At 38.4% G+C, this 25,693-nt stretch overlaps 1 protein-coding gene across 1 annotated transcript in view; it reads right to left on the reverse strand.

Annotated features, from left to right (window-relative positions):
• The window catches only part of LOC121277874 (pleckstrin homology domain interacting protein), a 246,095-nt gene extending 234,221 nt beyond the window's left edge, over nucleotides 1–11,874 (reverse strand). The window contains exons 1-6 of the mRNA XM_041187625.1: nucleotides 11,728–11,874; nucleotides 11,567–11,625; nucleotides 11,453–11,482; nucleotides 11,246–11,305; nucleotides 2,319–2,469; nucleotides 2,124–2,222 (exon numbers count right to left, since the gene is read on the reverse strand). Of these exons, the coding sequence (XP_041043559.1) occupies nucleotides 2,124–2,222; nucleotides 2,319–2,469; nucleotides 11,246–11,305; nucleotides 11,453–11,482; nucleotides 11,567–11,625; nucleotides 11,728–11,767 (439 nt within the window). The 5' untranslated portion in view covers nucleotides 11,768–11,874. The remainder of the gene's footprint in view (nucleotides 1–2,123; nucleotides 2,223–2,318; nucleotides 2,470–11,245; nucleotides 11,306–11,452; nucleotides 11,483–11,566; nucleotides 11,626–11,727) is intronic.
• Between the last annotated feature and the right edge of the window lie 13,819 nt (nucleotides 11,875–25,693).

The following is a 25,693-nucleotide window of genomic DNA, read 5'->3' on the forward strand; positions in this document are numbered from 1 at the left end:
ACTTTTGTCACAATCGGTGCCAATTTTCCATGGCCCAGATTATTGGCAATTTTATAACAAATTTTGGTCAGTATTTGCCCTTTTGTGCTTTGCTGCTTTTTTACTTAGAGGGTAGGTTGGTTGGGGGGGGGGGGGGGGGGGGGGTGTGGGTGTGTGGGTGGGTGTGTGGGTTGGGGGAGGGGGGGGGTTTAGAAAGAGGGAGTTCACTCAGCTAATTTGTCTCCTATGATCTTTTGTTTTATATACCCATTACCGGTTGCATACGTAATGCTCAGGCTCACCAGCAATGATGCCATGAGAGATCCAGGATCACTGCTTGAAACAAATTTTCTTGTTTCTTATTCTATGCTTTGCTTATTTATTCTGTCCTTTAATCTTAAGAATATTGTATTATTTAATACAATTGAATATTTTTCAACATTTTTCAAACATAATTCTCTGTCCTGATTTGCCTGATAACGTTTCCTAGGTTTTTACTTGCCCCTAACAGCATTCAGATGTGACCTTTTAAATTCTGGCATTCTATCTAACTCAACCATGTTTGTTGCTAATCCTCATCTAAAGTCAGGCTCACTTGGGGCTAAATATTCTCTATTTCTCTACCACATAGTTACTAACCTTAGATACTGTACCTTTTTAGAAGCATCATAAAAAAAAACTTGGGTCAGGTCACGTTTATTTCTGTCCTACCTTATCTAAAGTACAGAAGAGAAAGTTCCTCCCATCGCAGTTACAACTTTTCAGCAACCACAAATTATTTTAGTAAAGACAGTACTTTCTCATGTGTCTCAGCAACATTGCAAAAAAAAATTTCACGTATACTGAATTACTTTGAAGAGTAGTGACTTAAGCAGTGAAATGCTGCAGCCATACTGCATACAATATACTATAAACAGCAACGAAATGAATAACTAGTTAATCTGTTTTTAGTGGCTTTGGTTGAACGAAAGTTGATCACAAGGACTCTGGGGAGACACCTGCACTTCTCTGGAGTGTCATGAGATATTTAATATTCACATGAACTGCTGGAACAAGCAAACGGGACCCGATGGGCTGCACTGCTGACAATGTTGTGCTCAATACTGCATGAAACAACAGTCTAGATAATATGCTCAAGTCCTGGAGTGGGGTTTGATCTCTCAACCCCCTGACCATGTTAATTTGTTACTCAGCTCTACTGATCATTGACATTTATCAATAATCATTTTCCCACATTTCTTTTCATCGAACTTCTTCAAAAAAATTGTACTATTCACTTGTTGTGGTTAATTAATTCTCCTCTTCCTTCCTTTACTCCACTGATCAACATTCAACTGGCATAATCCCAAAGAACGATTGTACTAAGTATCTTGACCATCTCCAGGAATTAACCACATATCAGATTGTGCTGTATTTCACTGTTATGTATGCTTTCATGCAATGACTGTTCACTCCTATTACTTTTCACATTAGAGACCTTCCAAATCTCATCACCCCTTGTTGCTTTGCCCCTTTTCATTACTTTAGCAGTGCACAGATGCCCCTAGGGCTATGATCCCAAAATTCTGATGTACACAATATAGCATGGGACAGTCTTAACTCAATTTCTATTGGGCACTAGTTGAAAACACAAACCTGCTTATAATTCAGCACAAAACGATACTAAACTGGCAACTCACTCAGTAATAATGAATAGTGTCATTCACACTGATACAACAGTAATAGTGCTCTTCCAGTCAGGTACATCCTTCTACAATCAGATATGTTATTACAGCAAGATAGGTAAAACGTTACCATGCACCTCACCATATGATACCTGATGATGCAAAAACTGGAGGACTGTGCCATTCTACCAGTCTTGCCAGTCCTCACATTACTCAGTGTGAAAAATGTAAAAGATATTGAGAACATAACCAAAATGAAACAGAACCCAACATAAACATAATAAAAAACAGAAACAGCTGGAAAAACTCAGCCAGTCTGATAGCTCTGAATAAGTCATATTGGATGCGAAATATTAACTCTGTTTCTTTCGCCTCAGATGCCGCCAGACCAGACCAGTTTTTCCAGCAATTTCTTGTTTTATTTCCGACATCCAGCATCCACAGTATTTTGCTTTCGTTATGGCACCAACATAAACATACCTATATTAGGTGGGCTACCATAATTGATTGGTGGCTCAGGGGGCCTTCCTCGATGCAATGCTGCAAGTGCCGATCCTTTCCATACAACATGTTTACAACCTGTTTTTTAAAAAAATTAACAGAAATCCAAAATCATCATAAAACAAATCACCAGGACAGAAAAATTACACTGTTTTAATTCTGAATGGCTCATACTTTTGTTTGTTCGAAGCATAGACTGTCTTCCAGCTCCCAGTAACGAATGCACCCCAGGGACACTCTGTGGGGTCTCTTTCTCTAGAAGAGGTCCAAGTCGCTGACATATCTGAAGAAGATGATCTGGAGCTACATGTCTATGAGTTTTCACCTTTTTAATACACAGAAAAAAAAACAGCTATCAGGAATAAGCATGAGAAATTATTGGATACTTGGGTCCACACACTGTACAAGAAGATTTTGCAGTAGAAATGATGGCAAAACTGTCAGCATTCACCATCACTATTCCTCTAAAACTGACAGCAATTCTGAAGTCCAGACGTGCACAATTAAGGATGGAAATCAGAGGCTGTTGTCAGTGATTCCACGCTTTTCCATAGGGTACACAGTTGAAGTCCCCACAGACTACAGTCAAACAGAAATCACTGAATTGACAAGATCTTGCCCTTTTACGCTATTAGACTTGCTGTGAAAACCCTTAAAATTATTGATCTTTATAATTCAGCTTCTGCTTTAATCCCAGATGTATGTCCCAATCATTTATTTTGCACTTTGCAAAATGATAGTAAAGATTGCATTTTACTTTCTGGTTTGTTGTCTATGGGTATATTTCAATGTGATTAGCTGCTTACCCTGCTTGATGACATCACTGTTACAGGACACCTGGAGATCCCGTGACTTGACGCCAGATTCAAATTGTCAGGAACGGGGAAATCTATGCCACAGAGATCAGTAGATCTTTGCAGGCTACTTTCTTTGAGGTCAGCCTCACTTCATCTACTGAGTCATATATATGCATATTGTAATATATTTCATTACATGCTCCTCCACATTTCGGGCATAAACCAAGCGAGGCCTTTGCCTTACACATAAGATTGTGCAATATGCATGGTTAAACAGGAGGCCAGCAGTTTGGCGGAAGCAGCTATCACCTTTATCATCAATCCTTTAAATAAAGACTGGGGCACTTTCACATGAAATAGCTCCAGAAAATTTGAAAACCAAAGCATTTTTAGAGATCGTAATATTAAATATCAGTGAATACAGAATACATTTTGGATACAAAACTTGGCCTTGGCTGATAGTGAAGAAGAAAGCTATAGACTGCAAAACGATACAAATAAACTGATCAGGTGGGCAGAAACGTGACTAATGGAATTCAATCCAGAGAAAGACGGGCATTTGGGGAGGGCAAACAAGGCCAAAGGTACACAATAAATGGTAGGATAGTGAGAAGTATGGAGGAACAGAGGGACCTTGGGAGTGCATGTCTACAAATCCCTGGAGGTAGAACAGGTAGATGAAGTGGTTAAGAAAGAATACAGGATTCTTTCATTTAATGGCCAGGCATAAAATAAGAGCAGGGAGGTTATGCTAAAACTGTAAAAAAAAATGCTAGCTAGACCACAGCTAGAGCACCAGTCACCACAATACAGGAAGGATGTGATTGCACCAGAATGGTTACAGAGGAAGTTTACTAGGATGCAAGGGATGGAGAATTTTAGCTATGAAAAAAGATAGGATAAGCTGGGATTGTTTTCTTTGGAACAGAGGAAGCTAAGGGAGACTTAACTGAGATGTATAAAATTATGAGGAACCTCAACAAAGTGGATAGGAGGAACATATTTCCTTTAGCAGAGGGGTCAATATCTAAGGCCACTGATTTAAATTAATTGGCAGAAAGATTAAGAGGGGAGTTGAGGAGAAATTTTTCTCCCAAAGGGTGGTGGTGGTCTGGAAATCACTGCCAGAAACAGAAACCCTCATCATTTTAAACTGTACTTGGATATGCACTTGCTGTGCAGTAACCTACGGGGCTATAGACCAAGAACTGGAAAGTGGGATAAGGCTGTATGGATCTTTTTCCACTGACAGACACGATAGGCCAATTAGCCTCCTCCTGTTCTGTAAATTTTCTGTATTTCTACATGTGACACAGTAGGAGGAATGCATTATGGGAAAAACAATTAAAAATTTTTCATTATAATGAAGCCAGAAGAATCAACTGGAATTACTTTATTGGATAAAGTGCAGGTGTTGAAATTCAAAGAATCACCTAGATTTACATTCAATATGCAAGGCAGAATCTTTTGGCACTGCCCATTGACAAACAATGAAAGTTAAACAAAATAAAACTCTCAGCGAGTTGTATGAATGCAGGCTGTAAAAAGAAATCCTAATATCCTTAGAAAATACAGAACACTGGATCAAACTACTTCAATTGCTGAAACAATTAACATATATTTTTTTAAAAGATTAAATCAAAAGCATCACATTCCTTTAAAACATTCCTGAAGTGACTTCCTTTAATACGCAGCAAACACTTTAATATAAAACAAATGCTCATTTCACACAACGTGATTCACTATACCTATATTCCAGTAAAGTAAATTCAGCTTGTGCCCACACCCACCCCTCACAGTTCAGAAGCAGTGTTTGGAGGAGGAGACAAGTTGCTGGAGGAGGAGAAGGGGAGATGAGTCGCTGGAAGGAGGAGGAGGGGAGGCGTGTGCAGGAGGAGGAGAAGATGGCATGAGGGAGAGACAGAGGATTAAAGTTCATGGCAAAAAGTTCTTGGAAACAAGATGGAGAGAGAGGAGACAGAGAAGGAAAAGTAAATGGAGTTGAGAGAGAATGGAAGAAAGAAGGTAGCTGATTAAGTGTTTAGCTCATTAAGAGCTTGGAGAGAAAAAAAATATAATGGAGAAACTAAACAGGTCTGACACAAGTCTATTAACCCACACATCCATACATGAAATGTTGTCTCGAATCATATAATGCCAGGGTGATTTATTCCTAATTGCACCACATATTATTATTCAATCATACACAAAAAGACCACAAGAAAGGATACTTCAAATGCAAAACACAAGAAAAATTATACAAAACACAAGAAAAATTATACAGAGTATGCAAATTGCTCCAAATTTTTAATCTGCCCTTCCCTCCACCCCTCCCATAGTACTTTAGGACTTAATAATCCTTCACCTTTTGCTTGGATGGTTGAGCACACACTCACTTATCTACTGTTGTTAAGGGTATCTACAATAGCCAGAGTGCTTTGTGGGGTAATTTTCCCTCTAGTTCAAAGCATCTATAATTTTATTTGCAGTGACAAAAATAATTAAACCTGTCATTAAAATAACAAAAATGACCCCAATATTGCAATTACCAGTATGGATGACCCAATAAACAGCCACAGAAAATGTTTTACAAATTATTTTCTTTCCTCTGCAGAACTGACATGGGCTGTTTTCATATTGGGTAGACAGCATGACTGCCCAATACCCTCAGGTAGAGGCCTGAGTCAGTTTGAAGACAGCACCTCATCTGCATAACATCAGTTAATCTTCAAACATCTTGCCAATAGAGGGAAAGGGAGGCACTGCCCTGCAGAGCCAAGCTAGAAGTTCAGACTTAAAAGATGGAAAAGGAGGCAATCATAAGGGAAATGGTGCGATCAGGCCTCAATTTGTGTTCCTTCTGGCTCTACAAAAAGAAAATCAAAACCACAGAGTATTCAAACTGTGCAGGTTTTTAAATTTGCTACAATTTAGAAGCAGCCAGGACTGCTGGTTAGACCACTCTGAGCATGCATGGCACAAACTCAGCCAGTGGTACCCAAAATTGTATTGGGGTGGAATCCCAATTTTCATATCGTAAGTAGGTTCCGACACGAAAGAATCAGGTCACAGTTGATGGCAGGAGGGTCAGGAGCAGTACCAGATGATAAATTCAGCACTGCAATTTTTGATGTGCTTACCACCCTGTTTCTGCCCAACATTAAGAATTTCAAATTTATAGAGCTGCCACATGTCGCCTTCCCACTCAACAACCTAATGAATAAAGGAATCAACTACCAACGCTAAGACCTGAATATCCGTATTACAGTAGCTGAGTCTATTTTGAATTAACAGTTCTTGTTTGGGGTAGCAGGAGAGACTCCATAACTGCTTTCAGTTCTCCTGGACTTGGGAGGGTAAAAAAATGTGCGGTCACTTCACTTGGGTGAGATGGGGCCAACACCTCTAGAATTGCACCCGAGCAAAAGTCAACAAAATCAAAGAGGGAAAAACTACATAGTTTGGGGGGAGGGGGGGAGGGGGGTGGGGTATGCAGGAAGGGGAGGGCAACTGTATCAATATGCGAGTTTAATTTCAGAAAATAGAATTTCTGGCATGTGAAGAAGACGTTCGCTAAATTAATTTAAGAGTACAGATCTGCACTACCCTAAAGTGTAAACAAAAAAGTTCAATAATATTTTTCGCTATTTGGTTCTCCTTAGAACACAGGTTGCTAAGATAATAGAAAGAATGAGAAGGTATAATTATATGAGGGAGCAGGAAAACTAGAGCTGTAATCATTGGAACAGAGTAGGTTAAAGGGATCTCTAGGAGTGCTTAACATTTTACTTTAAATTTTCCGGAGGCAAATAGTGAAAAGCTATTTCCATATATCATAATGCAGGATGTAAAAATTAGGACTTTGTATTTGAAAACACAAAAGAGATAAATAGCAGTTTTTCCTACATGAAGGATTGTTATAATATGGAATATACATTATCAGAACTAGCGACTGAAGCCAAGTCAATCAATGTATTTAAGAGAGCACTCGATTGGACAAAAAGCCAAAAGAACAAATATCAACAATTAACCAGATTTAAACAAATCAATCCAAACATGGAGTTCATTCTGACACCTGCCCATGTTGCCCTTTATCTCTGAAATCTCCATGATTCAAAGCTTTGCTTACTCTGCATCATTTGAGCTCTGCAGCTTACAAAATATATTCTGAGAATATTATTAAAGATACTTTAATGAGCCATAAGAAAAAAAAGACTTCCTTTTATGATTTTTGTGTTGCATCGTTTCATATTCTGTACTTGGCCTAGAGCAAAAAAGGTTCTGTAACTTAGCTGTATCAGCAGATCTCAGGCATCCTGCTAAAAACATAATCAATTAAGTCTCCAACAAATTATTTTGTTTTTTGCTTAAACACTGCATTTTTAAAATCTATTATAAATGTGTCTTTTTAAGCTAAAACTTTTAAAAATAAAATAGCTATTTATATACTTTACAGGCAAGGAAGTGAAATTGAGGACATGTAACTCCTATCAGTGGTTTAAACACATTTAACTAGCACTCGTTAGTCAGTCTATTCAGTCATGTCATAAATATTAGGCCTCTATTAGGGAAACACATGCTGTACATGCTTACACATTTACCATTTATTAAAATTAAAACGTGGTTCCATTTTGTGATCACTGAAAAACATTTCAACATTTAATTTTCATCTTCGAGATGGCCATTTAACCTTCAAAAGGGTGATCTTCCTACATTTTATGAGAATTATTTCAAAGAGAAATGAGATTCCCAAAACACTGTAGGCCATCTATCGCACAGCAATGAACTCTCAACCAATGCTCCATTTATGTTGGGAGTCAGAGGTTGTATTAGCTCAAAATTGACTAAAAGCAGACTTCAGTTAAGCAATCAAAAGCAAGCGAAATGTGCTATATTGGTAAGATTTAATCCTGTGCAGATTTTACAGCGTCCTGCAAACAAACTAGAGGTAGATGTCAATAAAAAAGGACGATGCCCCAGTTGTGATTTAAATTTAAATGACACAAGCGCTGCCCACACAAAGATGAAATTCTGACTTTTGCATTCCAAAAGCATAAATAGGGTAGTTCTGCTTATTTCACGTTCACTTTCTGAATAGTGAGCTCGGATTGTGACACTATGTTACAATAAAGCACAGAGGACGTAGGTTAGAAACTAACCTATGTTCACAGTTGAGTTTCCAGCTGGGGTTGGTGGGAGGGAATTTTTGCTAGTCTCTCCCATGTCCATGAGGAAGGGCCTTTTTTTATCCTTGGAAGCTTGTGTCTGAGAGGTGATTCCATGGTGGTATATAAGTTTACAATATGGAAAAGATAAATCCAGGAAATTGCTTTAACTTAAATTGAGAGTGGGACAAGAGTTCATGAGCAAATTTAGAAGTGCTATCACATGGTTCTTCATTGTCTGAATAGGCTTCTGTAATATAACTGCAGAAATAGATGGAAATATGGCCAGACAAAAAGCATTTCCCATACAATTCATTCACTTCCTGATGGTTCAGTCAGGGAACATATTTGCTAGCATCCATGAAAATATCCATAAATTGGACTGCCCTGTCCTCCAGGCCAATTAATTAAAACAGATGTAGGGAGACAGCAGCTTTTTTAAAAAAAAGTATACTTGTCAATTTTACAATGCATCTTATTACTTAAAAAAGTTATAAATGTTAGATATATGAAAAAGTTATTCTAATATAAGAATAAATGCAGTGTTATATGGTTTTCAGTTGCCTGTAGGGCTGCATACTTATAGAATGTTTTAAAATTGGATTGTCAATAGATTGCTCATCTGGGTCATTTGTTTAAATTCTTCTAAAATTTCTGGAAGGTTAATGAATCTTATTTTACATTGGCCAGGGCAATGCTTTTGCACTTTCCCACTCAGTTAAGGAAAATCTCTGTTTGAAGTTTACAACTGTTCTCTATGATAGAAACATTGTGTTGGGAACTTTCAACCAACTTCCTCAAAAAAGCAAAGCAACAATCAATCCAGTGATGAAGCAACATTATATAAATAATTCTTGACATTTCTTTGCATTTGAAGCCATGTAAAATTAACAGTATATATGTAAACTGTGGCAGCATGTAGTTAGAATTGGGCCACATTAAATTTCATCAAAACCCATGGGCATTCACAAGTAGCAGTCATGCAGAATTCATTGTGGGTTTGCCTCCTTTGGTTAGACAGCCATTGAAAATGCTAGCAATGTTCCTACAGTAATTTAATTTAATTCTCCATTTTTAATAAAAAATAAATTGTCCAATGCAATATGCTAAAGGTTATCAGTTTGCAGAATACAGAGATTTCATTTTATTGAACATGTGCACCTGAAAGCATTATTTCTGAATAAAAAGCCTAATGGGACAAATGCACAAAGTATCATTGTATTTGGCATAAACCCGAATCATACTCATTACGTTTATTTGTAACATAATACAGCATTTCTAGACCAATATTAAACAGATAGCTTTATTTGGTTCTCTTAGAGTTTAGATCAAAGACACATCTATTTGATTATACCTGTAACAACTGGTGTATACACACGGGCACACAAAGTTTAGCAAACTACTGAGCATTTTGTCATATTTTTGACTGGCTGCATCTTACCACTCTTATTTGGGGATGGGGGTTAGACAAGGGGGAAGTTCTGCTTTTTCCAATCAAAATTAACATTCTTAGGAGGATCCAATCACTTGCAATCCAACTTTATCAATGGGGAAAATCTATTAAGGAATTGAACATTCACAAAAAGCATCTGCCACAGATTAAGAGCCCTAACAAGGATATTTACAAATATTCTGAATAAACAGGTTGCTGTCAGTAGAATATCTATCCGAGCCTTGTGTAGTTGAATCCACACATACTACATAGTATATATCTTCAATGTGCATTTTTGTTTACTCCGAAGGCTAATTTGTACACCATTTTCAGTACCAGTGCCTTAATAAACAATTGTGCAGAATTTTGTTAATATTCCATGGTATGTTAAAAATAAATATTCTGAAGTTAATCAGGATGTGCTTGGAAAAATGGGTATTGAATTGCAAAAGATCGCAGTTGGGAATATGTGTGCACTGTTTTCTTGGAAAATGTCAAAATTCTTGTTACAACAGAAATAGACCAAATCAGCAATATCCTAAAATACTTTACAAACAAAATGAAATAACCTTAATGTCCGCTTTAATAAAAGTATCCAAGAAAAAAAGCTACGAGTATTCAAATTTAGAATGCAGAACAACTATATAATTATCAACCTTTTTTTAAGCAACAAAATAGCTCAAAACGTTTTGTCACCAGTTTCCTGTTTTTTCTGTACAGGAGTTGTCCCTCTTCTTTCCTCCCACCAATTGAACAGGTGCATTGTTTTCCATTTTATACTATTTAAGCAGCAAAAAAACTTTACTTGGAACCTTTGGCAAAAGGATGTAGTAAATACAGCTTTGCACAGTTGAGCTACAGGTGTAGTATTGCGTGGTTAAGGAATTCTGGAAGTTTTTGCTTACCAACCAGTTTTAAAAAATTAACCATTTGTATTTATATTGAAAATAACTCTAAGGATATTCTTAAAATCATTGAACTCCTCCATCCATGTCCACAGCAAAACTTGCTACCATAATGCGAAGTAGAATTCACAAAATTATCCATCCTATTTCTGAGCTAAAAGCATTTCTTAATCTTGTTTGGCTATTTATTTTAAATGGAAAATTGCCCCATCAACCAAGACTCCAGTTCACCTTTTAAGTAATTTTTAACTCCATGGTCATGCATTCAAAAAAAATCCCTGTCACTTTCCTCCTTTTTTTTCTGGTAATAAACTCACTGCTGCAAAAAGAAAACTTATCCACTCATTTCTGTGAAATCCAATGTTGTTTTGATTTTTGTGTGTGGTGTGTTTGTGTGCAGATCTGTAAATGAACTGGAGAAGCTTTCAGACCAATCAGCGTTGCCAAGCTGCATTAGTGCTAGGAGTGTATAAAGAGAGAGAGTCAAAGCGCCTCCCTTCTCTCACTGCTGCTTTCTCACCACACTGAGCGCTCGAGTCACTCAGGCAGCCCTGCTCCTGCACAATAATCATGACGTATCTTTATTTCCACTATACTTAAAACTACATATTTTTTCTGATAATAATAATTTTAATCCCAATCTTCCAATACATTCCCAATCACCTGCCACTTATTACTAACTGTTCTTTTTTCTCCCTAAAGCATTGTTTTGGGGGGGCTAATCCGGTTTTCCTGGTAAAATTTTTGCGGGAGATTCAATTTTTCCTCTCTAAAAGTTTTCTCAGCGATATGAATCTCTCACCAAATTTTCGTAGGTCCTGGGATGCTCATTGCCCTTCCAGTCTATCCGTTTCGGCAGCAGCTGGAAAAAATAAACCATGGTTACAATCCCCAAAATTCCCCCAAAATCCTCGCCAAGCATCTTTTCTCAAAATATTAAAAGACGATAGTTTGAAATTAGAAGCGAAAGTCCTCTGCAGAGTTAGAATGCGAGCTGAATGCAGCCTACCTGCTTCTCCTCCACTTCGCGTATCAGGACCTGAAAGAGCACATAAAACCCGTTTATTGTACATAAAAATCAGCCACAAGACATCATTAAACCCCAAAAGGTAGATTTACTCACCTCAGTCGCCTTCTGACAGGGTCCTGATGCCAAAAATCTGGCTATTAGGAAGTACAATTCTATTAAAATAATAAGACAGTGTTCAGTCATCAGATGCCTGATGGTGGCTGTAAATTTAAAAATAACCCACATAATCCTTTCTGCTTCATGTGTTTACTCACCAGATTCCAACTCATAGATTTGTTTAGTATCAGCAGGCATGTTTGGGGGTGATTTTTTAGTGTTAAACGGTGAGGGATCCGATGTAATCAGCTAGTCTGTGCGTGAGTGTTTACTCTCCAGGAAGAGTCTCCTCCATTCACCCACAAGGTAGATTTACTCACCTCAGTCGCCTTCTGACAGGGTCCTGATGCCAAAAATCTGGTATTAGGAAGTACAATTTAGCCTCTCCCCGCCTGATGGTGGCTGTAAATTTAAAAATAACCCACATAATCCTTTCTGCTTCATGTGTTTACTCACCAGAGAGGAAAAAAAATTTTGTTTAGTATCAGCAGGCATTTTGGGGGTGTTTTTTTTTAAACGGTGAGGGATCCGATGTAATTTTTTCTTTTCTTTTTTTTTTACTCTCCAGGAAGAGTCTTTTTTTAGGTTGGGAGGAGGGGGGTGATTGGGGGGTGAGGTGACATTACGCAGAGGAGGGGGGTGATTGGGGGGTGAGGTGACATTAATTAGTTACAGGAATGAACGCAGCTGCCAAAAGAGAGGGAAGGGGAAGGAAATGTAGCGAGAGACAGACAGACGGATAGCGATGGGGTGAAGCCCTCTTACCCCCTTTTTGTGTGTGGTGGCTGTCGATTTTTTTGTGAGCTTGTGCTGGCGGATGGATCTGACGCATGGTTTAGGTTGGGAGGAGGGGGGTGATTGGGGGGTGAGGTGACATTACGCAGAGTTACAGGAATGAACGCAGCTACAATGTAGCGAGGGAAGGGGAAGGAAATGTAGCGAGAGACAGACAGACGGATACCGCGCGCCGGGAGCCGGCCTGGGAAACAGAAGCATGCTCGTTTTTTTCCCCCTTCTGCTTCTTGCAATCAATTATTACCGCCTTCCTTACATTCGAGTTTTGCCTTTAATTTTTTGCTTGTTGCTGGTTTGTTTCGAAACCGAAAGTGGCCCGAAGACGGTGGAGGACAAAAAAAAAAGGAAGATATGTTATTTGTTTCCGTCGTACTTGGTGTGCTTTTTCGTTTTTTTAGAGACCGCAAACTAAACTACTTTGCATTCCTTCGGTTCGAGTTTTTTTTTTTTTTTATTTTTTTTGTATTTTTTTGTACAGTTTATTTTTTTTTTTTCTTGCATTTTGACCTTGTTATTTTTTGCTGTTTTGCAAATGGTGTAGCGTTGCATTGTGACCTTTGCTGTTTTGTACTTCGCCCACTTCATGCTTTTTAATTTTCTTATAAGTTGTTTTATTTTGATTTTAGCCACGTGTTAGATTTAGATTTTTAATTATTTTTTTATTGAAGCCATTTGTAATGCTTTATTTCGTGAGTTCTTTTTTGACCTTTAGATTTCCATGTTACGGGGTATAGTTTTTTGAGACAAATAAGTGTGTGAATGTTATATAGTTTAGTTGGTTTAAGTTTTAAATTATTGTTTATTATTCCTTGTTTAAGTTTTAATTTGTTTCACCTTTAATTGCTGCTAGCTTTTAATTTTATTCACCTTTAATTTTTTATTTTTTTATTTGATGGGGAAATTTTGACTTTTTTAAAAGGGTTACTATTTTTTAATCCGATTCTAAAAGGGTTAATCAAGTTTTAAATATTTTTTGGCTGTGTAATTTTTTATTGATTTTTGGCTGTGTTTTTATTTGATACAGCAGTTTGTTTTTTGTTTGCTTTGGGTTTATGTTTTTCACTTTGGGTTTTTAAAAGGTTTTAAACTTCAAGTTTTAAATATACAAAACCGTCGTTAAAATTATACATCTTTTTGGCTGTGTGTTTAGTATCTGATACAGCAGTGTGCCCTACAATTAATAATTTGCGTTATGTTTTCAGTCACTTTGGGTTTTGGTTTTCTTTTAAACTTCAGTTTATTTGGTTGGCAACAATCAGCTTTTAAATTGTTACTGCCATCATCATGTCAGTAATCTTACCTAGAACAAATTTTGCAAGAGCTGATCAAGGATGTAATACCACTCGAGGCAAAATTGATGTACGTTGCTCCTGCTAGTGCAAGATTTACCATCCATTGTAATCAATTGAAAGAAAGTCTTAGTTATAAATTTATCCATTGGTACTGTTTTGTCTTTATAAACAATGTATCATACGTAAACTACATTTTAATATCTTCATTATTTTATAATTTGTTCCTTAGGTAGGAAAAGGGTCAACTCAATCAGCACAGCGCATTACTGTAAATCTGTGACAGGAATATTGTTTTTTGATATGCAAATTGGTAGTCAATCTGAGAATTTTTCTTTGTCCTTTCTGTATTTAAAAATCTAAGTTTCTATTTGGAAGAATGAAGAGGTTTTTAATATCGGTGTAGTCTATTAAATAGCCTGAAATATGTTTGCCACTCTTTTGCATTTTATATGAACTGCATTGTGAAAACATTTGTTTTATATGTTTTGTTGAAGTTCCAATATTACTTTTCCACTATGGGATTAGAATTCAATAATCTAGTGTGTTGGTGCCCAGCATGTTTTGCCAGACTGGTCTGATGTAGGTTTACATTGCCAGTTCTGCACAGTGGCTGGATTCTTACAACGGCAATATGAGAAGAGATGAGGGATTTCTTGCACTCCACTGAAGTGCAAATAGGGAGCAATGTACTGTTGTACCATGTGTTTTTCTATAAATTCCAATTGCAGTCCCACAAAAGAGGCGATCATAGCTTTATCTTTCACCCACAGTAACTAAGCAACCATCCAGCTAAAGCTGCAAACTAGGTTTGTTTGTTTTATTTCTCACCCGATTCTTGTCACCAATGTTGCTGTTCTTCAGTCATAACAGTGGAAGGAAACAATCAGGAACATGTATTTTCAAATGCTTGTTGAAGAGAAGTGAATCAGCTGCTGTCAGCTCATCATTCATAAAATAGGCCTCTATAATGCTGGCAGTGACCCACCATGAAACTCTCAGAGCAACTCGCTCGATCAAGGTAAGAAAGTTGGAATGTAACGTTATGGAGTTATAACTATTGTAATATGAGGTAAGTTCCTAACCCTCATAACTGATCAAATCTGTTAGATTAATTTTATAGGAAATAATAGTGCAAAACAGTACAATGACAGCACTGGCCCTCTGGTATCATGCCTAAGTGGTCATTCTTTGTATGGGCCTGATGAGGAAAATTGGCAGAGTGTTTTGAAGCACAGGCATCACAGCTGAATCTGATTCTGTCCTCATTTGGCACCCATGTGCTCAATTTCCAGCAGGAGTTATCAGATAGCAATCCAGAGTGGAGAACCGTGGCTGATTTTTGTATCCTCTTCAGTGAAGGTCACTAGAGCCGATTGCCACCTGATCACTTTCTTGGCTAAGATCAACTAAATCTGCATAGATCAAAGAATGGACTTTGATCCTTCGTGGTCAGTGTGACTTAGTACCACATTAAATGAATTGTCAAAGGGGTCAGTAATTAAAGTAATAGACTGTGCCTACAGTGTTCAACTCTAAGCCCATCTGTATTTCAAGCAAACTGCTCCACTCTTACATTGCAAAAGATTGAGCAGGTTCTCATTCTAGTTTGCTGAGCCTTCCTTGGTTGGCTTCACACAGCAGTATATGTGATAGCAATTTGAATAGCCTCTTTCATTTTGGATTTGCTAATATCTGTGTGAATGCAGTGGCGCACTGGAGTTGGTGGCTGCATTCAGGCTTCCTGTTGAATCAGTTATGGATATGAGTTCTTTGTGAGCAGCCCAGGTTTTCTGTACCTTTTGCTCCCCAGTCCTCTGGCTCAGCTAAGAATTCTGGGGAGATTCTGGGGATTTTACCTCATTTCTGAATAAGCTAAAAGCAATATCCATGTGAGAAACAAAATTGAAAAGGAACCCCTATTTTCTGGGATTACTTAAAGTTGCTCTTGCCACCAGTGACTTTGTGCATTTGTAAGAGGGGGCACCTGATACAATAAGGAACACTAAGGTTTGATTTTTTTTTGTTATAAATGAGTGTCAGTTAAGTGGTGTGACTATTGTCAAGATGCGGAATAGTCAATGCTGAAAAACACAGTGTTGACTAACTTCACTTCACTCATTGTCAAGATGCGGAATAGTCAATGCTGAAAAACACAGTGTTGACTAACTTCACTTCTGTCATTGTCAAGATGCGGAATAGTCAATGCTGAAAAACACAGTGTTGAATAATTTCACTTCAGTCATGATTTCAGAAGTTTTGTTTTAATAATTACAATTTACGTCACATTATAAACATGTACTTTCATACATGTTAAAGAATCTAACTATACTGGGGGAGGGAGATAATGACCGAGTTTTGATAATGCTGAGAATATTTCAATGGCACATTTCTGCATTCGTAGCATCAGTTTTTAATTTCTTGCTGATGGCAGATAAAACTCTGAATATAAGGCTAAGAAGTTAGGAGCTGAATAAGTATGATTTCCCTTTTGGGTGGTCAGTTTGTTACAAATGGCTCATAACTTCTGAAAAGATGTTTTTCTGTATTACTAACATTCTTTTGCCTCCAGATTTGGAGACAGGTGGACAGATCCATGCTTGTTTGTGGAATGTATGGGTCTTTGTTTTGCCATTTCTGTGGAGTTTAAAAAAAGTAGTGTGGCCACATCAAATCCTAGGACAAAGTCAAATGCAGTGCAATGGAGGGAAATTGCAGTCAGAATGTCAGCAAGTTAAATAATTGACACCCACTGTAGTTTATTTTTCAGTACAAAAACTGCACTGTGAAGGGTACCATCTAGCTAGTTGTGTTGCACTGGCGATGATTGCAAGGTCGTTATACCCTCCCATGACTGTGCTTTCATGTACAGCAATGAATACCGTGCCAGAGATTGTCTGTCCAGAGTAAAGTTATGCATTTTTCAACATCATTTTGTGTCACAACTTGGTCCAGTGATGAGTAGAAAACCTTATGATAAATATCATGGAAGACCAACTGAAAAGGCCCAGTGTAGTGTGATACTGACTGTGGATAAAACCATTAGCAGTGTGAACATTGCCCAGCTGCTCATTCCTTTTGCAAATGGGTCAGTGACTGAGTAGTGATAATGGGGGCCATGAATTATCCTAATATAGACTGGGGAATTAAGTATAAAGGGAAAAAAGGGAAAGGAATCCCTGAAATGTGTACAAGAAAACTTATAGATCAGTATGATTTCAGCTCAGTGAGGAAGGAAGCAGTACGGGATCTAGGACATGAATTAGGACTGTGTGTTTCAGTGCAGGAGCATGTGGGTTATGGTGGTTACAATATTATTCAGTTTAGAGTAGTTACGTTAGGAACAATCAATTTCAAAAATACTCAACTGAAGGAGGGCTAATTTCAGTTGAGTTCAGGCAGACTGGAATCAAAGTTTTTTAATTAATTTGCAGGGTATTGCTGGCAAGGCTAGCATTTATAGCCCATCCCTAAATGATCTTGAGAAGGTGGTGGTGAGTCACCTCCTTATACCAATCTGTCCTTATGCTGGTAAGTAGGAAGTTCCAGGATTTTGATCCAGCAATGATGAAGAAACCTTTATATGTTTTCAAGTATGGATGGTGTGTGACTTTGGGGGGGAGCATGTGAATGGTGGTTTTTCCATGCACTTGCTGCCTTTGCCTTTCTACATGGTAGAGGTCAGAAATTTTGGAGATGCCATTGAAGATTCTTAATGGAATGGTGAACCAAGCTGAATATAGATGACAATGGGGAACTGGAATAATGTGAGGGACTGAAAGATTGTATGAGACTGGAGTAGCAGATATTATATAAAGGAACCCAAAAGTTAAACATAAAAATAGTAAAAAGGTAGGGAAAGGAGGGATAGGGCTGAATGGAGATCATCTTGTGGAGGTTAAGGGCATGGCTGAAGCATTAGAAGTACTTTGCGCCTGCCTTCACTACAGGGGAAAGATGAGAGAGGGAAACCAGGAAATTATGGATTGGTTAGCCCAACATCTGAGAAATTACTAGAGTCTATGTGTAAGGATAGATTGACTAAGCACCTTCATTTTCACCTGATTAGAAAAAGCCAGCATAGATTTGTAAAGGGTAACTCATGTATGATGAATCTGATTGAACTTTTTGAAGAAGCAACTAAAGTAGTGAACACTAACTAAAGTAGTAACTTCCAGAGGGCAATTGATGATATCTCTCATAAAGCTTAATGTTGAAGCTCATGAAATTGAAGGTAGATTATTGACCAGTTTAGGAAATTGGCTAGAGGACAGAGATAATAGGCAAAAAGCCTAACTGGCATGGTGTGACTAATGGTGTCTCGCAATGATCTTTGTCATGTTATGGCACAGCTGATGGTAAGTGCTGAGCTGCTCAAATCCCAAAGGGAAACTGGAAACAACTGCCATGCCTGTTTTGCAATTTGTATAAATTTCAAGGTCTATACCTTGAATTCAGTAGCAATAAGACCATGAAACCTTATAGGTTTCTTACTAAACTAAATTAAACCTTTATTAATAGAAGAAATGATTTTAAGTACACACACACATCTTACAAATTACTACTGTGATAACTCCTAAATCCCCTAGTTAATCTAACTCCCAGTTACACTTTCGTCAAGGCAACAGTAAGACACACAGATTTTAAAAGACCCAGGCAAATACACAATAACCTGAGCAATCAGGTGAGTTTGTTTAACTTCAGTTCTTTGTGGACAGCAGTTTGAGGCACAAATGCTGAAGACTTTTCACACTTGTTAGATCTTAGAATTCCTACCCTTACACACAACTTGGTCTATTTTAAAATGTAGATGTTCCCTTGACACCTATGTTTACCTCCTTAACATTTCAAACCTACCTTATCTTCTACTGCATCAAAGCCTTCAGACCAGCCGTCTTTAATTCAATTTAGTCTCACACACAGACATAAACCCATCGACACAGACCCTGCTATTACACTACTTTATAATAATTTTCATAATGTTATTGGAATTCATTATATCTTCCTGACATTGGGCACCTCAACTTCTTAATAACAACTTAGATGATGGGATAGAAAGCAAAATATCCAAATTTGCTGATGGCACAAAGATAAATGGCTTTGTAAGCAGTGCGGAGGGAAACGTGACATTACAGGGAGACATTGATAGGTTGTGATTGGGCAAAACTGACAAATGGATTTCAGTGGAGGATTTTAAGCCACTTTGGACCTAAGAAGGAAAGAACAGGGGATGGGGGAGGAGAGTCCAGCATGTATTTACCAGAATGATAACTAGAATCCAAGGGTAAAATTTACAAGGAGAGATTTCACAAACCAAGGTTGTATTTCTTGGAATTTAGAAGGTTATTGGGTAATTTGAGCAAAGTTTTCAAGGTATTAAGGGGAGCAAATAGGGTATATATAAAGTATTTCTGCTGTTTGGGAAGTCTAAGATGAGGGAACACAGCCTAATAATTAGAACATGACCTTTGGGCAGTGAAATTAGGGAACACTTCCTACAAGAATAAATGTGGTAGAAGTTTGGAACTCTGTCACAAACAGTAATTGATGCTAAATCAATTTTAAAACTGACGTTTATAGATTTTTGTTAACCAAAGGTATTGAGGAATATGCAGCAAAGGTGAGTATTTGGTATTAGCTCTCAGATCAATCATAATCTTGTTAAGTGGTGGAACAGGCTCGATGGGCTGGACAGCCTCCTCCTGTTCCCAAGAACATTCTGCCGATATCAAAAATAAAGGAGAATGTGGTGAAGAAATTAATTAGGATAAAAGCAGATAGAGGAGCAATGAAATGGTTGACTGCACTCAAAATAGAAAAAGTCAACCTGGTCCAGATGGGATGCGACCTAGGTTGCTGACAGTTGTATGAGTGGAGATTACTGATGCTCTGGCCATAAGCTTCCAATCCTCCTTGGATATGGGCATTGTTAATTTCACTCCGCAACTGTTACACCCTTATTCAAAAACAGGGAAAAGGATAAACCTGGCAACTACAGACCAGCCTAATATTAGTGTTGGGAAACTTTGAAACAATGATCCAAGATACAGCTAAGGGGATCCGGTGGCGTAGTAGTAATGTGACTGGACTGGCTAATTCTCGGGGGGCATGAGTTCAAATCCCGTCACAGCAGCTAGTGGAATTTAAATTCAATTAATAAAATCTGGAATTGAAAGCTAGTCTCACTAATGGTGACCATGAAACCATCATCGATTGTCATTAAAAAGCTGTCTGGTTCACTATTGCCCTTTAGGTACGGAAATCTACCATCCTTACCTGGTCTGGCCTACTTGTGACTCCAGACCCACAGCAATGTAGTTGACATGGTCTAGCAAGCCACTCAGTTCAAGGGCAATTAGGGATGGGCAACAAATCCCATGAAAGGAAAAAAAAAGTAATTATCATTTAAAGAATATGGGCTAATAACACAGATTTATTCAAGGCAAATCATGTTTGACTAAGTTGATTGAGTTCTTTGATGAAGTAACATAAAGGGTGGTGAGAGTAGATGATGTGTAAATGGACTTTCAAAATGGATTTTGTAAAGTACCACATAATAGACTTGTTTCCAAAATTGAAACTCATGAGATTAAGTGGCGGTGGCTGCATGGGTATGAAATTGGCTAAGGGGCAGAAAGCAGAGTGTTTTGTTTTGCACACTTAAGGGAAGCATGAACCAGTGTCCCCCAGTGGTTGGTATTTTGACTGCTGCTCTCTTTGATCGATGTTAACGATCTGTAACTTTCAAGTCTGCAGGTGACATAAAACTCAGAACTGTAATAAGGAGGATAGCAATAGACTCCAGTGGGTATTGACTGATGAAATGGGCAGGCACATGGCAGGTGATATTTAATGCAGAAAAGTATGAAGTGATTCATTTTGGTAGGAAGAATGAGGAGAAGCAATATAAACTGGTACAATTTTAAAGGAGATGTAGGAACAGATACTTGGAGGGTCTATGTTTATACATCTTTTGAAGGTGGCAGGCCAAATTGAGAGAAGTGTGAAAAATGCATACAGGATACTTGGTTTTATAAACAGGGGCATAGAACACAAGAACAAGAAAGTTATTCTAAACCTTTGTAAAGCGTTGCTTAGGCCAGAACTGGGGTATTGTGGCTACCTCTGAGCAGCATATTTCAGGATGGATAACACAGCATTAAAGAAGTTGCAGTGGAGATTCATTGGAATGGTACCAGGGATGCGGGATTTCAGTATGAGGAGGTTGGCAAAGCTGAAATTGTTCTTCAGAGCAGAGAATTTTAAGGGGTGGTTTGATAAAGCTGCTCAAAATCTTGAGGAATTTTGAGAGTAACTGAGACCCTTATTCTAGTGGCAGAAGGGTTGGTAACCAAAGATTGCATTTATGATAATTACATAGAATATACAGCACAGAAACAGCCCATTTATGCTCCATTCAAGCCTCTTCCAATCCCTCCTCATCAAACTCTTTATCAGTAGAACCTGCTATTCTGTTCTCCCTCTTATGCTTACTAGCTTCCCTTTAGATGCATTTATTTCATTTGCTTTGGCTACTCCCTGTAATAGCAAGCTCCACATCCTCACCACTCTCTAAGTTTCTTCTGAATTCCCTATTTGATTCAATGACTACCTTATATTGATTGCCTCTGGTTTGTTCTTTCCCACAACGTCACCCCGCGTCATTTAGATTGTCAGTTCGGTGGGCGGGCAGTCGATTGAACTGTCAAAGGCCTATTAAGGCCATTTAAAAAAATAATTAAATTGATTGATGGACCTGCCCGTCCACACCATAAGCTGCCCTTAAGAGCCCAGGCAGCCTTCAAAAAAAACATGAAACCTCATCCACGGGTGGGATGAGGTTTCATGCGGGTATTAAAAATTGTATGAAATGTCTAAATAAAAGAAGTTGACATGTCCCAGCTTATGTGACCGTGTCACATGAGGGGACATGTCAATAATTTTTTCAGGTTTCAATGTTTGAAACCTGAGCTGATCTCTCTGAGGCTCTGTGTGCTCTTTGGCACGCATGCGCGAATGAGCACTCTCCTGGCTCAGGAACTCCTCTCCCCCCACACACACACACATTCGCACACACAGGGAGCACATAGCACATCCTGGCTCACGTCACGCTGGGTGGGCCTTAATTGGCCACGTAAAATGGCAGCGCACCCCCAAGTGGGGGTTCCAATCGGGAACCCGCCACTCCCACACAACCCCCCAGGCCGGGGGGGAAGATCCTGCCCTCTATTTTATTGAAAGCTTTTGTAATTTTAAAGGTTTCTATTCGGTCACTCCTCAGCCTTCTCTTTTCAAGAGAAAAGAGATCCGATCTTTCTATTCTTTCTTGATGGGTATAACCTCACAGTTCTGGTACCATCCATGTAAATCATGTTTGCACCCCTCCAGTACCTCTATATCCTTTCTATAATATGCTGACTAGAACTGTACACAGTACTCCGAAGTATGCACTGCCCAAGGCTTGCTACGAATTTAGCATTATCTCTCTACCTTTTAGTTCTGCCCCTCTAGAAATAAACCCTCGTGCTTGGTTGGCTTTTTTAATGGCCTTATTAACCTGAAATACTACCAGTAATTTATGTATTTGTGCTTCTGATCCCTTTGCTGCTTCACCCCATTCAGATTCTTACTTTCCAAGAAATATGTGACTTCCTAATTTTTCATAGAAAATGTAATACCTTATATTATTTATGTTGAGGTTTGTTTGCTAATTATATGCCATTCTGCAAGTTTATTTATGCCATCTTGTAATCAGTTGCAGTGCTCCTCAGTATTGACTCCCAATTTATTGTTATCTACAAACTTAGAAATCGATTTGATTCCAAAGTCAAAATTGTTTGTGAATTAAACAGCATAGATCCTTGTGAAAACCCCAGTCCCCATCTTCAGCCACTTTGAATAGCTACCCTTTACCCCTACTCTCTGCTTTCTCTCTTGCAGTCAGCTAGTATTCTATTAGTTGTTCCCTGACTGTGTGTGTTCTAACCTTGTTTGTTAGCCTATAATATGGCATCTCTAAAGGCCTTTTGGAGATCTAGATAAATGTTATGTATTATCTAACCTTGCCTGTTCTTTTTAACGTCCTGAAATAATTGGTTGGTCAAGCCAGGCTGTCCTTTTAGAAATCCATGCAGACTATTCATTGTTATATTTTTTGGTTTCCAGATGGTTTTCTATTTTCTCCTTTAGTAGGGATTCAGTTATTTTTCCTATTACTGATATTAAACTGACTGGTCTGAATGGTTCCCTGTACATGTTCTATCTCCCTTCTTAAATCAAGTTTTGTGTTAGTTATCCACCAGTCCTCTGGCACTGCACCTATATCTAATTATTAAGCCTGTAGTAGTTCCTCAGCTATCTCTTCTCTAGATTCTTTTAAAAAGCATGGATGCAATATATATAGACCAAGAATATTAGCAAAAGAACTGAGGGAATCATTTTTATGCAGCAATTTGTTATGAACTGGATGCACTGCTTGAAAGAGTGCTGGAAGCAAATTCAGTAATAACTTTCAAAAGAGAATTGGATAAAGACTTGAATGGGGGAAAAATTGCAGTGCTGTGGAGTGGGAAGGAGCCAGCATAGGCATGATGAGCTAAATGACATCCTTTTATGTTGTATCACTCTGACAGATTCAAAGTGAAGTTTGCTTTGGAGGGCACAGAAGGAATCACAAAAGATTAAAACATAAAGAAATGCTCATACTGTAATTTTTACATTGAAAAAAGCTGCATCACTTTATAGTTCCAGTAAACTATTTTGCTAACAGATCTGAATGGTTCTTGCATTTGGAAGAGACGGGCACATACCTGAGCTCACTGGAAGCTTGCTGTTCCGAATGCCAACAGTGCTGCAGCCATGCCAATGGAAGAGGCAGACATGCAAAGCAGTCACCAAGAAGAAAATGTTAATTAAGGTGCACACTGTTCCTTCTGTATTCTGTCACCATTCCTAACAAAATTTTGTCATTTTTTTTTTAATGTTTGCCAACTGATTAGGCGCCAATGCATTATGTAGTAAGAAGCTCCAGTGGGCAGAATGGCCAGCCAGCATTTGGTCACTGTGGGAATCCAAGCTTCTAGCTTTGTTTGCAAGTCAACCTTTACAGACTGCCAGTTTGAAAATCTACTGGATGAGCTTAATGCACAACACAGCAAGCTATTTTGCTGCAATAATGTGTGCTGATTCAGTTGTAGCACAATACTAAACTTTGGTTCTTTGAACAGCAAAATGAAATAGATCTTCTAATGGATAGAACCAGAGATGACACAAAAGAATTTTTTGCACAATGAGTTATGAACTGGATGCACTGCCTGAAAGAATGCTGGAAACAGATTCAATAATAACTTGTGAAGAGAATTGGATAAATACTTCAAGAGGAAAAATCTTCAGTGCTGTACTGCACTCTAAGTATTGAGAAGACTGAAGTTTTCGGACCCCTAACTACCCACTCCACCCCTTTCCCAGGCAATAGTCTGAGATGAAGGCAGTCTGCCAGTCAGTTTGCAGCCTTGGGTTCAGGTTAGACCTCAAGTTGAGCTTTGACCTTTTTTTCTGCCATCACTATGACTACCTATTTCCACTGCCATAACTTCACCCCATCTCAGCTCATCTGCTGCTGAAACTCTCATTCACGCCTTTGTTACCTCTAGACTCGAATATTCCAATGTACTCCTGGCTGGTCTAACACCTTCTACCCTCCATAAACTTGAGGTCATCCAAAACTCTGCTGCCCACTTCTTAACTTTCACCAAGTCCTGTTCACCTAACATAACTGTGCTTACTGGGCCTACGTTGGCTCCCAGTGAAGCAACATCATACTTTTAAAATTCTCATCCTTGTTTTCAAATTCCTCCATGGCCTCACCCCTCACTATCTCTGTAATCTTCGCTGGGCCCACAATCCTCCAAGATATCTGTGCCCCTTTAATTCTGGTTTCTTGTGCACCCCTAATTTTAATTGCTCCACTATTGGAGTTGCCTTGCCCCAAGCTCTAGAATACCCTCCCTCCACCTCTCTTTCTTGCTCTCCTCCTTTAAGAAACTCCTTAAAACCTGCCTCTTTGACCAAGTATTTGGCCTTCTAATATCTCCGAATGTGGCTTGCTGTCTTAGTTTGTTTTATAATGCTCATGTGAAGCGCCTTGAGATGTTTCATTATATTAAAGGTGCTAAATATAAGTTAAGAAGGGAAGGCAGGAGTCAGCACTATGCGCATATACATGGCTAGCTGACTCTGCATTTCTGGACAACCTCAAACCACCGAATATTTTCAACAAGAAGCTGTATTGATTTTACCAAGGTACACAGCTGTTCAACCAGGTTTGGGTTTTTAAGTTGAAACTCCACTTGTTCAAAAATCAACTGACTTGTACTGAATTGGTGCACTTCGAATATAATTCAGGAAGAGCTGAAGAGGTCTGCCAACTATGACCATGATGCTGAAGTAAATATTTTCCAGCTTTTTAGCTAACAGTTGCAGAAGAGTTTAGAGCTAGAGATGACCAAAAGCTCTCTTACCAACTATGTGATCAGGCCATCAGAAATTCATGTGGATCTGATCAAGGTCCTATATAATCAACTCAAGATTTGATCAGAATTTTCTGATGTACTAGAGGCTTTTGTAGCCATGCATTGTGATACCCAGTTCATGTTGTCACTGTTAACAGATCAAATCTTCAAAAGGCTGGGTTCCATTCAAGGATCAAAGACAAGCGTTTGGAAGACTTATTCCTTGTTTGCAAGAAAGCTGGTGTCGAGAATGAAAAAGAAGCAAAGCTATACCTCCACTTCAGAAATAGAGATAGCAAAAGTATTCTGAGAGAAATACTTTTCTTTAGAAATGTGGAAGTATTCTCCTGATTAGGTTGTTGAATGTGATAATTATAACAAATGTAATTTAGTGATACCTAATCCATTCACCGGTTACACCATAGTCAGAGACATTCCAGCATAAAAAGAGGCCGTTTGATCCATCGAGTCCATGATTCCTCTGCAGACCAATCTGATCGACCCCATTCACCTACTCAATCCCGCAGCCC

This window comes from Carcharodon carcharias, chromosome 5, assembly GCF_017639515.1.
Source record: "Carcharodon carcharias isolate sCarCar2 chromosome 5, sCarCar2.pri, whole genome shotgun sequence".
Classification (NCBI taxonomy): Eukaryota; Metazoa; Chordata; class Chondrichthyes; order Lamniformes; family Lamnidae; genus Carcharodon; species Carcharodon carcharias.